This window comes from Amblyraja radiata, chromosome 14 (assembly GCF_010909765.2).
Source record: "Amblyraja radiata isolate CabotCenter1 chromosome 14, sAmbRad1.1.pri, whole genome shotgun sequence".
Lineage (NCBI taxonomy): Eukaryota > Metazoa > Chordata > Chondrichthyes > Rajiformes > Rajidae > Amblyraja > Amblyraja radiata.
In genome coordinates, this window is record NC_045969.1 from 43,457,504 (window position 1) to 43,474,933 (window position 17,430).

At 39.4% G+C, this 17,430-nt stretch overlaps 1 protein-coding gene across 7 annotated transcripts in view; it reads right to left on the reverse strand.

The window, feature by feature from the left end:
• Positions 1–569: 569 nt before the first annotated feature.
• Positions 570–17,430, reverse strand: part of tab3 (TGF-beta activated kinase 1 (MAP3K7) binding protein 3) — a 111,636-nt gene continuing 94,775 nt past the window's right edge. For 2 of the 7 annotated variants that reach the window (XM_033033185.1, XM_033033186.1), the window contains 2 exons: positions 12,859–12,954; positions 1,816–3,582 (listed from right to left, as the gene is read on the reverse strand). In XM_033033185.1, coding sequence (XP_032889076.1) covers positions 3,428–3,582; positions 12,859–12,954 — 251 coding nt within the window. In that variant the 3' untranslated portion in view covers positions 1,816–3,427. Of the gene's footprint in view, positions 830–1,815; positions 3,583–12,858; positions 12,955–15,508; positions 15,592–17,430 lie in introns of those variants that run through there. The other 5 variants (XM_033033189.1, XM_033033192.1, XM_033033193.1 and 2 more) reach the window with 5 other exon arrangements.

Consider the following 17,430-nt stretch of genomic DNA (forward strand, 5'->3'; position numbering starts at 1 on the left):
ATGCTTTCTCCGTCAGATTCAGTTCATGTTTTCCAGCGCTGCAAGGCAGTACCACTGTACCACTGCGCCACCGTGCTGCCCAAAAGCTCACAAAATGCAAGCCAGAACTGAGCAGTACAAGTTGTTCCCAGCAAATGAAACCCCCAAACATTAATGGTTCTGTTATTAGCCATCTTCCATGGAAATCCTAGGGAATTCTGTCTTACAAAATACATGTGGGCAAGAAAACACGTGCAAGTTGGTGCAATAAAGAGCACAGAGTCCAAAAGAACAATCCATTTTCAAGACAGATTCATACTTTTAAAGCACAATGAGGGATGTTGCCAATTGAATACCAGCAAGTTAGTTTCCTGCAAGCTGGCAGCGGGAGAATGTGTCCATTGGATCCATCAGTTAGTTGAAATGAATACCAAATAGTCTTCCCCATGAGCAGAAGAGACCAAACAGCACAGTCATGTGGGCAAAGGGATGCATTCCTCCTCTCCCTACAAATGGACCGCCTCCACCTACACCCATCCATATTTCCACCTTTGTCCAAATTCACATACTTTTCAAACCCATCCCATGTATATTCCCTCCTTTAGCCATATATATTCCCACTCATTCAGATCTCTGCTCACTGGTCCATCTTCATTAGTTCAAGATTGCAAACATCTTCCATCCCCATCAAGATGCGAGTTGATGACAAGTGGAACTCCTTCAGAGGGATGATACACATTACGCAGCACTAGTGCGCACCAAGAATCAGATGATTTAAATTGATCAGGCGTGACCCAATATGGAACAAGGCAAATCCAGAGTAAATAAAGCCAACTTACCTCTTCAAATCCTATGGAAATAATAGAGACAGGGGTTCAGCAGGATGAAAATAACACATTGAAAACATGAAAAAAAAGCAGCAACCCTATATAAAAAAACACATTATTCCAGAAGCAAAGCAAAAGGTTGGTTTTTTTTCCCAACAGCAAGCATTAACAATAAACATAATGACCACTTCCTAAAAATACTCATGCCATGTTTCAAGCGCATGCCTTCAGGTTCTGATGGAAGTGATGCAAAAATAGAGCAAAAAGCATAAAAATCCTCTCCAAAAGATAGCAATTATTCTAATGAGGAGATAAAAACTATGGGGTAAATTTCCAAAACGTTGGCAGACATATGGATTGGGTAATTCCACATTAGTGTAATTCTTACAAGATTGTAAAATGACCTCCATCATGCTGTCATTTTGCAGACAGGTGCATTGGTCAACCCTGGATCCCCCATGAAATCACAAAGTTTATCAGAATAAATTTAAGGGTTAACTACATAACTGTTTGGAAGAAAGCTTTCATTGTCAATTCTCCTCAAATTCAAGCAATCTCTCCAGTATGTTGCAGAAAAATCTTGGTTGTGTAATCATAACAATTTGTCAAATTGCATCACAAAGATTCTTAGCCATGCTTAAAACTGTAGTAATTCGGGATAGACTTGGGGAATAATCAATCCAATGATTAAGGAAACCGTGGATAATTTTCTGATATGTCCAAAATATGTCCCTTATTAGCCTAACCTGCGCCAGTGTAAATATATACAATGTTATGTTTTTAAAAAATCACTTCTTGGAACAAAGTGGAGCAACTGCAATAATATTAATTCAAACCAATTTAGTGTGTTTTTTAAAGCAACAAAAAGAGACTATTTTTCAAACATGCATTTGAGCAAAATACACTTGACACAATGTACGAATGAGATTTTGATCTTAGCAGATTTGATTCAAATGAATAAAACAAAAACGTTAATGTTTTCATTCCTCGTCAAGTAAAACCAGATAAATAGTTTCTTCACTTTGTGACTTTATTCGTAAAATACTGCAGCCACCAGAATGTTCATATATGTACCGTACATGCAATGCCCCTATTGCCTTTGCACAATTTTGTCTCCAGCTCAAACTTTTCGAGATCATACAGTACACTCGTTAAACTGTAGAGAACGGAGGTGCTTTTTTTGTATAGGAACACGAACATCCTAGTCACTCAAACTTAATTCTCATTCAGCTGTTCAGACCCGACAAATCTGCAATTTCACAACGAACAAGTACTTTATTATATTTAAAGCAACCTGAAGCAGCTGAACTAAACATCACCTTTAATAATACAGTATAACATCGTAGGCATAAAAGTACCAGCTAGTTCGTAATGAACTTCGATTTGCGGGTCCAGCAAGTTTCATTCTTTTACGAATGAAAGTTCCAACAGTTTTTTTTAATATTTGCAGTGTGTGACCATTTATTTTTAGGCTGCGTTTAGCAAGTTTTAGTACAGGCTGGTTTCTTAGTGATGTGCAAACTCACTCTTAAAGAGCCACTGATTACTAAATGCACCTATACGGGGGAAGATGGGACACAAAAATATTATCTTCTGTGCTGTAAACAAGGTGATTTCTTTACAGAGTGGAAGCTCAGGAATTGCTTAGGTTGCGGAACAAATCTTGGCGAGAACAGGTGGCTTTGAGTCTGGAGCAGGTTGTGGAATACTTGCCTTTGGCATAGGTTTGCTGTACAATTACAGAGCAAGGCCTAAGGGAAGCGTCGTGGAAAAATAAGAGTTAAAAAAGCACACGTGACTTTTAAAATCAAGGACAGAGCCCACAGATAAAATTATTTCCCTATTACGAGCATGCAGCGCTGTTCTGATCTGCAAAGACTCCTTTTTTCACCAGTGTCAATGATGTAGCTCAAAGAACACAGTACAAGCAAAGGGATCATTGATTATGACTGTATATTTAAAACATACCTAAGGCAATACCTCATACCTGTCCTCTGAGACAGTCTTAAATTTAATGTACAATTGATTTGTGTAAAGATTGCAATTACCCTGAAGAAAGCAGCAATCACAAGTAACTCAAGTCTTTTACCCTACTGTAGTGTCACGGCAGTCCCTTTTGCCTGCAAGACTGAGTTAAGATGCCAACATTTAATAGATGCAGCATAGGGACAATCCACCCCAAATGAAAACAACAAGTATCCTTCATAATTGATGGGTTTTTTAAACCCAGAGAGACTTTTAATTACACAGCTCAAGTCATCTTGTGGATAGACACCCTACGTGGGAAGGGTAACAAAACAGCATCCCGACGTGTAATCACAGGCTTAGAAGGGTTAACAATGCGCAGCTTCACTAAGGACCATCTTCACGGCATTTATATTTTTGCTTAAATGCATCGTGCAAAGAAACATCTGTGACTGGATGTTGCTTGAAGTTTAACATTTACGCTGCTAATGTAGACGGTCATGATGGTATTGTGAATTTAGCTCACTGTTGCAATAGATTTCAGCTATTCCTCTTCACTTTAGGCCTGACCGATGGTTTGCAGATTTGCAGTCTCCTTTCATGACCCCAAAAAGTTTCAGGATTCTGCGTGCTGGCGAGTGCTTGCCCACTTCAGTTCAGGTGTATCTTGGCATTTCACACTGTTCACAGCGATTCAGTGCTGGGTGGTTCAAGAAGGTGCAGCTGTTGCAGTTCCAGGGGGCACCTTCATAATCCTCATCTCGCTGATGAGGCCTTCGACTGTGCGCCGTGACGGGACCAGCTTCTGCAACTAGAGGTAGAGCTACATTCAGACATCGCAATGATAATACGCAATGTACAATCTCCAATACAAAAGAATGCAAAATGTTTTCCAACTCAAAATTTATTTTGGCATCAATAAGAAAGGGATGGTCCAGATAAACATTTGCTTTATATCACTATTTTATCACCTTAAATTCAACCAAAGGGTGCAGTTTCCAAATAAGCATGTTTTTACCAAGGAACATTATGCTGGTATCCATAGCTTCATTTAGATCTTTTCTCCATGTAGCTGACTAATGTTTAATAAAAAATATTCTCTGGGATCAACTTGTAAGGAAGATTTCCTCCACTTCCTAATACTAATTTAACAATTTAAATCACAATTACTCTAATTACTAGAATTTTCAAAAGCTCTTGGCATATTCTGTTTACGCAAAATCGCCAATGCAAAGCAATACGGAGTTTGTACGTTCTCCCCGTGCCCTTTGTGCGTTTTCTCCGAGATCTTCGGTTTCCTCCCACACTCCAAAGATGTGCAGATTTGTAGGTTAATTGGCTTGGTAAATGTAAAAATTGTCCCTAGTGGGTGTAGTAGGATGGTGTTAATGTGCCGGGATCGCTGGTCGGCGCGAACCCGGTGGGCCGAAGGGCCTGTTTCCGCGCTATATCTATAAACTAAACAAAGCAATACAGAAAAAGTGGTCCGACATTTCCAGCAGGCATGAAGATTTTTGGAAAAGCATAAAGAAAAACTTCTGTACAATACATAATTTGGATTGGAACACAAATTAGAAGTGGCTTTCCAGAAACTTGGCAATTTATTTCATGTGGACATGACCCTAACTCAACAACGATCCATCTCACTAAGACGACACAATTGCAATAGAAAAATCATTAAATATCTTTGGAGTTTGGCTTGATGTTTGCTGAACAAATGTGTTTAAAATGCATTGCTTGGACAATATCAGCATTTTTCCAAGTTACAGCTATAGAATACGGGAAACAGTAAATGGCCCAGTGTGGAAAGGTGCTATTATGACAACTGCAACAAAAAAAAAGGTTAATTTAAAATAAAAGGCAGAAACATAATGTACAATGAACTTATAAATGCCATGCAACATTACAAGGACGTAAAGACAGGCTATTTAACCACACATAAAATACAAACTAATTAGCACAGGCTGTCGTGTTTTCAACAATGTGCATCTACGCAAGAGAATTAAATGTTCCTTGCAGCTTCAAAATGTTCAGAGGAGAAACGCATCTACTTGTCGCATAGCACTTGTACCGGCTACCTCATGCATAAGATATTTGTGATTCGGAGCTTTGCAAATTGTTCTTCGTGTTAAAAATAAAAATGGAGTCATAAGATGGTCTATCATCTATTGGACACGGGTTATATGATCAAATAATGAGATACAGGTTTATTCGCCTTTATAAAGTGTGAATTATAGACTAATTAATAAATAATTAATATATGATTAATATATTACCTATATATCAATAGTTAATAGACAATTATAATTAGTAATAGTTATATAATATCCATAACCATATATTATAACCCCAATTATATTCTTGGGAACCATCATCTCCAAGGACCTTAAATGGGGGGCCACCATCGACTCCACAGCCAAAAAGGCACAACAGAGGATGTACTTCCTGCAGCAGCTGAGGAAGCACAATCTGCCACAGGCAATGATGGTCCAATTCTATACGGCCATCGTAGAGTCTGTCCTCACCTTCTCCATCATGGTCTGGTTTGGCTCAGCCACCAAGCACAACATTCGGAGGCTGCAGCAAATCGTCCGATCAGCTGAGAAGGTTATTGGCTGCAACGTTCCCTCCATTGACAAACTGTACACTGCAAAGGCCAGGAAGCATGCGGGTAAGATCATCTCTGACCCCTCTCACACTGGCCACAAACTCTTTGAATCACTTCCTTCTGGAAGGTGACTCCGGACTGTAAAAGCTGCCACAGCCAGACATAAAAACAGCTTTTTTCCACAAGTAGTAGCTCTACTCAATAACCAAAAATCTGTAGCCTCCTTTTGCTCTGGTATTCTTGTGTCATTCCTAACTGTCACTGTATGTCATGTTGACACTTTTGGGCAGAGCACCAAGGCAAATAAACTTATTAATTCATTCAATGCCAGTTTGTTGGTTGGCGGATGGAACAAACTGCTGGAGGAGGTAGATGAGGCAAGTACTATTGCAAGATTTAAGAAACATTTGGACAGGTACATGGATACGATAGGTTTACAGGGATACGTGCCAAATGCAGGCAGGTGGGACTAGTGCAGATGGGACATGTTGGTCGATGTGGGCAAGTTCGGCTGAGGGGCCTCTTTCCATGCCTTATGATTATATAATAGAAAAGGTTACTTCTACGTTAAAAACTTTATTTATAAAATAAAGGTCATTGGCATATAAAGCACACAGAGACATGAAAGTAAACAACAAGGCTCCACAAATACATGACATCTTTGAACTTACAATGTTTAAGTACATTAATTCAACGTTCTGATGATTTAGTTTGAGCCTTGGCAACAAATGAACTGCCATGATAAAGACCTGTGTATTTTTCTAAGGGAGGTTATTCCAGAGTGTAATGGTTACAAATAAAGCCAAGACACATTTAACCCAACCAAAGCTTACATTACAATTTCTTCGCAATCAGCAAACGACAGGATGATCTGCTAGCACCAAGCAACACCTTTTAACCACTAACTAACCACACTCCCTAAGAATAAGGGGTAGGCCATCTAGGACTGAGATGAGGAAAAACGTTTTCACCCAGAGTTGTGAATCTGTGGAATTCTCTGCCAAAGAAGGCAGTGGAGGCCAATTCACTGGTTTACAAAAGAAAGTTAGATATAGCTCTTAGGGCTAACGGAATCAAGGGATATGGGGAGAAAACAGGAACGGTGTACTGATTTTGGATAATCAGCCATGATCATATTGAATGGCGTTGCTGACTTGAAGGCTCCTGTACCCATTTTCTATATTTCTATGTAACTTGCCTGAATATCTCAGTTTCAGGAACTGTAGATGCTGGTTTAAACCGAAGATAGACACAAAAAAATGCTGGAGTAACTCAGTGGGATAGGCAGCATCTCTGGATAAACACAAAATGCTGCAGTAACTCAGTGGGACAGGCAGTATCATTGGATAAAAGGAATGGGTGAAATTGCGGGTCGAGACCCTCCTTCAGACTCGGTCTGAAGAAGGGTTTTGAGTCTGAAGAAGGGTTTCGACCCGAAAAGATTAGTTATGCATGATTTCCCCTTCGTAAATCCATGCTCTCGGACCGATCCTGTTACTGCTATCCAAATGTGCCCCTATTTCATCTTTTATGATTGACTCCAGCATTTTCACCACCACCGATGTCAGGCAAACTGGTCTATAATTCCCTGTTTTCTTAAAAAGTGGGATAACATTAGCTACCCTCCAAATTACAGGAACTGATCCTGAATCTATAGAACATAGGAAAATTATCACCAATGTGCCCAAAATTTCTAGAGCCACTTCCTGAAGTACCCTGGGATGCAGACCATCAGGTCCTGGGAATTTATCAGCCTTCAGTCCCATCGGTCTACCCAACACCATTTCCTACCTAATGTGCATTTCCTTCACCCCAGATCCTTTGGGCACTAGTACATCAGGAAGATTGTTTGTGTCCTTCTTAGTGAAGACAGATGCAAAGAACATGTTCAACTCATCTGCCATTTCTTTGTTCCCCATAATAAATTCACCTTTTTCAGTCTTCAAACTTTGGCCCGAACTAATTTTTTCCTCTTCACATACCTAAAGAAGCTTTTACTATCCTTCTTTATATTCTTGGCTAGCTTACTTTCGTATCTCATCTTTTCTCCCCGTATTGCCTTTTTAGTTATCTTCAGTTGCTCTTTAAACATTACCCAATCCTCTTGCTTCCCGCTCATCTTTGCTACGTTGTACTTCTTCTCTTTTATTTTTATACTGTCCCTGACGTCCCTTGTCAGCCACGGTCGCCCCTTAATCCCCTTGGAATCTTTCTTCCTTTTTGGAATGAACTGATCCTGCACCTTCTGTATTATTCCCAGAAATACCTGCCATTGTTGTTCCACTGTCATCCTTGCTAGGGTATCTTTGCAGTCACCTTTGGCCAGCTCCTCCCTCATGGCTCCATAGTCCCCTTTATTCAACTGTAACACTGACACCTCTGATTTACCCTTCTCCCTCGCCAATTGTAGATTAAACCTGACCATATAATGGTCACTACCTCCTAATGGCTCCTTAACCTCAAGTTCCTTTATAAAATCCGGTTCATTACATAACACTAAATCCAGAATTGCCTTCTCCCTGGTAGGCTCCAATACAAATTGCTCTAAAAATCCATCACGGAGGCACTCTACAAAGTCCCTTTCTTGGGGTCCAGTACCAACCTGATTTTCCCCAGTCTACTTGCATGTTGAAAATCTCCCATAACAACCGTAGCATTACCTTTACCAATGACAATTTAAACTCCTGATTCAACTTGCATCCTATATCTAGGCTACTGTAGATAAGTCCCATTAGGGTCTTTTTATCCTTACAATTCCTTAGTTCTATCCATACTGACTCCACACCTCCTGTTTCAATGTCACCCCTTACAAGCGACTGAATTTCATTCCACACCAACAGAGCTACCCCACCCCCTCTGCCCACCTGTTCGTTTTTTCAATAGGAGGTATACTCTTGAATATTCAGTTCCCAACCCTGGCCCTCTTGCAGTCATGTCTCTGTAATTCCCACAACATCATACTTGCCAATTTCTAACTGAGCCTGCCTGTCCCACTGAGTTACTCCAGCATTTTGTGTGTATCTCAGTTTCAGTATGGTCACAGCTTGCAACTGCACAAATCCACAAAAAGAAACAAAGCATGTTACATCTGATGTCAAGGCTGCATGTTGCAAAGTAAAACATTACGCTATCTAGGACAAAGAAACATGCCTGAGTTCGCGGGAGCCAGTAGGTACAGTCTCAATTTAATAATTCCTCAGGTCAGTCCATGATCGAATCTTCAAGCAATGATCCCCTGCAACCCAATGTTATTCCCCAATCATATGGTTAATAATGAGTGAATCATTATTTATTTACAGTGGCCTTCCATGATATCTGACTTACACATCCAAATCCTAGATAGCAATTAGCAACAGTATCGACCTAGAGCCATCAACCCACCTACAGGTCTAGAGTGAGACAACCACAACTGGTTTTGACATCAATTGAGTCAAACCTGACAGCATCAATGACATCTAAAGACAATACAGAGACGTAATCATCTAGACAGAATGAGTTTGTTTTGATGTTGCCATTCACATTCCACAACAGTACTTACGATAAGAAGATTTGTCTCATCTGCAGACTCACCTCCACTAGAGTAGATTGGGTCTGCAGTTCCAACTTCTCCCTTTCCTAAGCTTCTACTTTCAAGCCCTGCCATCTCTCCCAGAAACATCAAGCAGTTTTCGGAGTTACCTTTCATGCTACCCGCTCATCCATTTTCCATAATTTCAGTAACCACAAATACAAGTCTCTTCCCCTGTATACAGTCTGTAAATTTAACATTTGTTTATTGCAAGCCTTGTTGAATGTTTCATTGGCCTTCCTATGTGGAAAGTAACATAGATGGTAATAACTGGCAAATGGCAGAATATATGATATAAACAGTGAATTTCAAAGAAAAATCATCTAAAAACAAGAACAAGAGGTGGAAGATCAGCACTTGGAAAGGACATTACGGTACATTTGTCGCTCACAACAATCAAAGGATAATGCAAGTACTCTTTCAACTAAGTCATTATTCAAATTCTTTACTAGTCCCATTTCTATGCTCTTTCACCTTGCACCATCCAAGGACTCCTACATTCTGCACTACCATAGGTATTCTCATGTATATGTCTGCAGCTGAAATTTCTTGGTATCTCTCTCAATTATTTCTGAAATATAATTGGCCTTAAGAGGTGTTTTTTCCTCACCATCAATTCACTTATTTACTCAGCATTTCCAGCATTCATTTCACTTCATACTTCCTTCTTTTGCTTCTGAATGATTGCTGTTTAATGTGTATTCTACACAATAGGTTTCAAATCCCAGTAGTAGCATTTTGTTTAATCTAATCACTTCTTAATTCACAGGATTATTAATTATAGTTCAAAACTTTCTCTTAACTAACTAGATTTATCATTTTGATATAGACACAAAATGCTGGAGCAACTCAGTGGGACAGGCAGCATCTCTGGAGAGAAGGAATGGGTGATGTTTTGGGTCGAGACCCTTTTTCAGTTCCTCCACAATCACAATCATTGCTGTGTTGCTCATGTTCTCAAATGAAAAGGATATTCGGGATAGAAACATAGAAAATAGGTGCAGGAGTATGCCATTCGCCCCTTCGAGCCAGCACCGCCATTCAATATGATCATGGCTGATCTTCCAAAACCAGTACCCTGTTCCTGCTTTCTCCCCTGATTCCGTTAGAATTTAGTTTTGTTTAGAGATACAGCATGTCAACAGGCTTTCGGCCCACTGAGTCCAGAACAACCATCAGTCGCCCGTTCACGCTGGTTCTATGTTATCCCACTTTTTCCTTTTATGTCCTACGCACTATGAACAATTTTACAGCGGCCAATTAACCTATACACTCTACATCTTTGGGATGGGTGGAAACCATGCAGTGACAGAGCGAACGTGCAAACTCCACACAGACAGTTCTCAAAGTCAGGATCGAACATCGGTGTCTACTAGCTGCGCCACTGCGGTATTGGGAAATTTAAGGCCACACGATAGGAGCACAAAGATACTCTGCTGAAGGAGCTGACCACTACACCAGCCACCACCTGCCCTATCTGTGCAAGACTGCAGTTCTATTTTGACTTCACTGGCCATCTGAGAATCCACAAAACTAGAGTGGAAATAAGTCACCGTGATCCCTGGGAACTGGCAAAAGAAAATAAACAATTACTTTAACTGACAGTCACGTTGACATTGTAATCGGTCCATGTGAAACTAATTTACCCCATATCATAAAATGTTAGCTCTTCCAAATTAATGAGTTTAGCACTGGCATTAAGTGATGTTTCTATTCAAGCATTTCTTTTGGTTTTAGTTACTATCAACTTCTGGGAGAATATTATGTGCAAATTATCTGCCACATAGCCATCAGAGATCATAAATTTATTTGTGGTACATCCTTAAAGGAACGCAAAAGTTACAGTAAACAGCCCGTCTTTCTTCTTTATGACCACCACCCAGGCTACATGATTACAGTGTGTGCTCAATAAAAAAGTCATCTTACATAAACTGCTGTACCTATTCACTGCAAAGTTACCAGTGTCCACATTTTTTTATCAACATCCCTTATATCACCAAGTACAGTGCCCTCCACAATGTTTGGGACAAAGACCCATCATATATTTATTTGCCTGTACTCCACAATTTGAGATTTGTAATAGAATGTTACAATAATTACAATTAATAGAGTTAATTTGTAATGTGGTTAAAGTGCACATTATCAGATTTTTATACATTTTAGTTTCACCATGTAGAAATTACAACAGTGTTTATATAGTAGCCCCATTTCAGGGCACCATAAAGAAAGTAAAGAAATTCATGACATCTCCAAGGTTTGCCTGTTGACTTAAACACAGAAGTTCAGAAAAAGGAGAAAAGGTAATTGACCTAGTCAACATAGGTCTGAATTTTTATCCGATGCTGATGGACACTAGGAATTACATTTGGATGAGAGAGGTCTAAATATGGAGCCCTGGAAAACCAGGAGAAAAAGCAAATGAACTGGAGACAATAGATGCAAAAGTAATGTTAACTGAAAAGAATAAGGCAATTACACTGAAAACTAAAATGTTGTCAAGAATAATAAAGCACTGTAGTTGAACAGTCACATCTCATACCATGCAACATAATCTGCCAGTCAAAATTATTATCTCAATTGAGACCATTATTCATAAATATCGATTGTTTATCTAAATTTTCATTTGGCACTATTCAAAACATGTGTTGATTAATGTGCCCATGTGGAAGAATATATAAAATCTGCAGGGGAGAGCTCTGTTTATAATGTTACACTTTCTAAAAGGAGAAATATATGTGAATATTTGGAAGTGGGGAAAGAGTGAAAATAAATATCCAAATTTAGGTCCCTCTCTTTGAGACTGCTACCATTTCATCTCTAACCACGAGCAATTAAATATTCTGCAGGGACTCATAATGTTCAAAGTTACTAGTTTGCTCTTAATTAAAATATGCTTCATTTAAAATACAAAGGGTACTTTGCCTTTTAAAAACTGTTTTGAATTCCATCTTTCCTGTACCGAATATTTAAAATACTGTAGTACTGAAAAATGTACAGGTGTTAATTTTTGCATCCAATCATGGTAAAGCAACTTGAATAAATCTCATAAGGTCATAAGTGATAAGAGCAGAATTAGGCCATTCGGCCCATCGTCTACTACATCATTCAATCATGGCTGATCTATCTCTCCCTTCTAACCACATTCTCCTGCCTTCTCCCCATAACCCGTTACACCTGTATTAATCAAGAATTTATCCATCTCTATTTGATTATTTCAAGTTGATTCTTCCTCCCACACCAAATGTTAAATCAAAATAGGATAAGAATCACTTGATTCACTCAGTTATATATCACATGAAAGATTTTGCTGACAATTGGTCCTGTAAATTGAAAGAGTTAAATACCACCTTCTTTTAAACGCCAAGGGACCTGGAGAAATTAAACCTCAAATGCTGCACTGGGCAAATCAAAACCTCTGTCACAATTATTACAAATGTGCATACCAGGACTGTTGTATGACTCAGCTTTAATTGTAAAGTTTAAAATATGAACTAAATTCACAATTGTGTAACTTTTTGATTAAAGAATTCTCGATAAAAGAATGACTGTTAAAAAAGGTTAATCAATAATTAACATGATACTGTTGACGAGAGACATTGCATCCAACAAATTGACTCACATTCGGCGCGAACATTACTCAAAACGCATATTAATAAAACTGAATTATGCTGTGTCCAGCAGACCAAACTACCTTTTGTAAATATAAAATACAAGAAAATGGGTGAAGAATTAGAATTGTCAATAAACGATGCCAACAATATTCAAAGTCTGTAAAGATTATTAAAATATCATGATAAAGTCAAGAAATTGTATAAGAGCCTATTAAAAACCATTTTGGACTGGTTGTTTTGCCTTCTGAATTGAATATCTACTCCAATCTGATATTAGGTGACATTCACGCAAGTACCCACCCTCTGCTGGAGCAGCCCGGGAATCAGAGGAGTCCTTCTTTAACTTTGAAGTCACACTAATCCTCCTTGCTTTTCTCTCTAGAGTACCTGAAGGGTCTGCACAAGACAAGTCATGAAGATTGAAAGGGATAATGGGGCAAACCTCTAAAAACCTAAAACATAGCCCCAACACACAGATAAGACACCACAACTACACACAATACATAAAACACATTTCTTAACTAATTATCGAGCTGTTTCATATCACTACAAAAATAATAATTACTTAACAAGATACATCCAACAAAATGTAGTACAGCACAAAACCTTTAGACATGCTCAGACAATAATCCTGTAAAAATAAAAATGACGGGATAGCACTTGGGCTAGAAAACAACTTTAAAATTGATTTTGTCCCATAAATTTGATTTATAAAAGTATGTACCCAGGTTTAACTTGGAAATATTCCTATTGACAAAATGTAAAAAGGCACGTCCTGGTCAGACGATTAAATGTTGGAACATAATCTATCAGGAGACGTTTCTGGACAACGCTGATTAGGAAATTCATCTTTTGCATTTTATTTACCCAGCCGGTATAAGTTGCACAAATTTTAGGCTCTATGGTGTCCTTTACCTGATAACTAATGTTCACAAACTTAAAGATTTGTATTGCATCAAAATTGTACTACCGAAGGCCTCATCCAATTTAAGATTTACAAAAATAATTCATAACAATTTGTTCTCTTCTAATAAATAACACTGATGATTATGTTGCAGCCTCATGTTATTGAATTAACATTTCAATCTGACTAAAGCATTGGATGTGGACGACCCCAAGAATTACTCAGTTGTGCAGATTGTTCCATGAAATGCTTAATTAGAGCAATCACCTAAATAAAAGAAAATTTAATTCACTTGCAGCCATTGAGCAGAAAACAAAGTGCTGGAGGAACTCAGTGGGTCGGGCAGAATCTGAAGAGGGAACAGCATTTTGGAGACCCTTATTCAGACTGATGGTGGGAAAAAGCTGGAAAAGAAAGGTGGAGTGGGGCACAGGTTGGCAAATGATAGACAAAGGTCGATATGGAAATCGAAAAGGAAGTCAAAATGTTTGGCAATCAGGAGATCCAGGAGGCAGAGGGCCCGCAAGTGTTTGGTGAAATTGCCGCTAAGCCTATGCTTGGTCTGATTGATGTAGGGGATGCTACATTGGGAACACTGAGTACAATAGATGAAGTTGGAAGAGATCCAAGGGAATCTCTGACTCACTCACAGTCTCTGTTGGAGTTCTTGGATGGAAGTGGGAGAGAAGGTGCAAGGACAGGTGTTACATCTCTAGCGGTCGCAGGGGAAAGTGCCTGGGAAGGCATCAGGTTGGGTGGGAAGAGATGAATGAATCAAAGAGTTGCTGAGAGAGCAGAGAGGGATGGGGACATGAGGATGTGACTGGTGGAATCACGATGAAGGTGGCAGAAATGTCAGAGAATGAGGTGTTGGATGTGGAGGCTGATGGGGAGAGGAAGCAGAGGACCTGAGGGGAGGGGAAGCAAGAAGAAAACTGGGGGAAACAGGGGTGAGGGCCCCACCAATAAAAGGAGAGGGAGAATTGTGTTTATTAAAGCAACTCGTATCGCACTTAAGTAACTTACAACCCATGGTATGAACACTGAAATCCCCAATTTCAAATAATACTCCCTACACACCCCTTCACTTCACCCCTGCTCTCCCCCCCCCCCCCCCCCCACCACTCTGATGCGCACACACACTTCTCCCATTGCTCCACCTGTTCGTCCCCCCTCCTCCTTATGCATCCTCCATCCCTCCCATCTCGGAGTCCCCTATTTCCCCTTTATCCCTCTTTTCCAGCTATGTTCCTCCCTCCATCTTTACATTTCACTTTTCTTTCCTTATCCGACACTGTTTTGTTTCCTTTCCAGCCGTTGTCACCGTCTCCACACATCAATCACACCCATCCCCTCGCCAGTATCCGCCTCGCACTTGCCAGGCTTTGCCACACCCCCAACCAATTTCTCCCCGCACTCCATCAGTCTGAAGAAGCGTCTGGACATATAACATTGTCTGTCCATTCCCTTTCCAGGTGCTGCTGACCTGCTGAATCATAGCCATAGTTTTTATTCAAGATTCCAGCATCTGCAGTTTCATGTGGCATTTAAGATGCTTTTGGACAGGCAAATGGATATGAACGGAGAGACATGAATCATGTGTCGGCAGAGATTAGTTTAACATGGCATCATGCTTGGTGTGGACACTGTGGACTGAACAATCTGTTCCTGTGCTGTACTGTTCTATGTTTACTTTCAGCCCTGTGTTTTTTCCCATAATATTTCCCTGCACTATTTTTCTCAGTAAGTCATTTGCTGCACCCATCAGCAATTAGCTGGGTCAAGAAAGGAGCTATGGGTTTACTCCCACTCTTCTTCACTCAAAAAAGCTCCTTATATGTTTACGATACTTCAAAAATGAAATGAAATCAAGATTTCAATGCATGGATAAAGCAGTTGACAGGGATAAAATCCCACATCACTACTCCAGGGAAGAATGCATTCCAAAACAATGAAAGCTGCAACTACCCAATTAAATTTATGACAAAGCCACATCATTTTAGAACTATGTTCTAGTGTGCTAAAACTACATATAAATGGACGTACCAGTTCAGCCTACCTCAATGTGTTGCCATTTAAACCTCAAAACCCAAACTTTCCAAGTTGAAGGATCATGTTCACAATCAAACCTACCATGACAAATGATTAAGGTTTAGCCACAAGTAAATAGTACATTGTATATAGCATGGCTTAAATCTTTTTTTCACCCACAAGTACTTATATATGACATTTGAATTTTAATGTAAGGCCACGTCAAGAAGACATTATCTACGTCACTTAGGGTCATGGCTCTACGGTTAAGAAAGACCATAGTATTTGGTTATCATAATTCCACAATGTGCTATATGAAATGCCTTATTCATTAGTTCCTGGTCATTTCCAGAGGGAATTCAGTCACAAGCTTAATTGTCTTAAGGACAGCATTGGCCCATACATAGGCAGAAAAGAAAACGTAGTAACAATGTAGAACATTTACCCAATACTTTATTTTCCGTCATTAACACTGCTGAAATTCATTCACTTGCACAGGTTAGTTTAAAGATCAAAAATTAAAACATGCCGTTACAATGAAAGAACACTAAATGAATTAAAAGAATGTTTACTTTTATTAAGCAGCGGAACAGGACAATAAATTGAAGTAGCAAGTTGATAATAGATACTGGATAAAATATTGCCACCAGCCTACATCCAGTAATGTCATTTCCCAGCTACACAGCATTGATTGACGTCCAATTTTGATCATCTTTTCCACAGTCCATTTCCCCATTCCCCCAACCCCAGTTTCAAAAACTGTTTATACAAATCTGGAGTACACATTCCTCAATCCACCAAAAAGAGGAAGAAATCTTACAATGGAACAGTTTCGTAATGGAAGACAAAGAACCTGCGGCAGGATAAACAAATTCATGTTGAAAATTCTTTTAAGTTGGAAAAAATCCCCCAAACTTCTAAAGGTCAGAAATAACTAATTTATACAGTTTCTTTGTGGTGATAGGTTTCCATTGAGGATTTTTTTGGGCCATTATAATTTCACAAATGTATTTATGAAGCAGAAGTGTACAGATATTTTAAAGGACACAAATATTTTCGTTCGGCATTTAAGGAGTGGAGCCATGCACTTAACTATTTTATTTTATTATTCAGAGAGGAATAAAAAATACATTTATATAGCATGCTCTGCCATGCACAGCATTATGCAGCCAATATATTTATTTTGAAACAAAGCAAATGCTACTTTCTCAGCAAGTGTGGCACAGGTACATCTAAAGCCAAAAAAACCCCAACTTGCAGAGTCTCAATGGCTCACGCAGAATCAGTGGCAATAAATGGGCAGGCGACATTTTGGGTCAAGATGCTTTGTCAGACGGATGGAAGATAAGGTGGTACAAAGAGGTGAGACTAGACAAAGCATGTGACAGACAGGTAAAGATTTTGGTTTAGTTTAGTTTATTGCCATGTGTACTGAGGTACAGTGAAGAGTTTTTTGTTGCATGCTATCCAGTCAGCAGAAAGATTATACATGATTAAATCAAGCCGTCCACAATTTACAGATGCAGGTTAAAGGGAATAACATTTAGTGCAAGATAAAGTCCAGTGAAGTTTGCTTAAAGATAGTCCAAAGGTCTCCAATGAGATACATGGTAGGACAGCACCGCTCCCTAGTTGGTGATAGGATGGTTCAGTTACTTGATAACAGCTGCGAAGAAACTGTCCCCGAATCTGGAGGTATAGACATAGAAAATAGGTGCAAAAGTAGGCCATTCGGCCCTTCGAGCCAATACCGCCATTCAATATGATCATGGCTGATCATCCAAAATCAGTACCCCGTTACGTAGTTTCCCCCATATCCCTTGATTCCCTTATCCCTAAGAGCTAAATCTAACTCTCTCTTGAAAACATCCAGTAAATTGGCCTCCACTGCCTTCTGTGGCAGAGAATTCCACAGATTCACAACTCTCTGGGCGAAA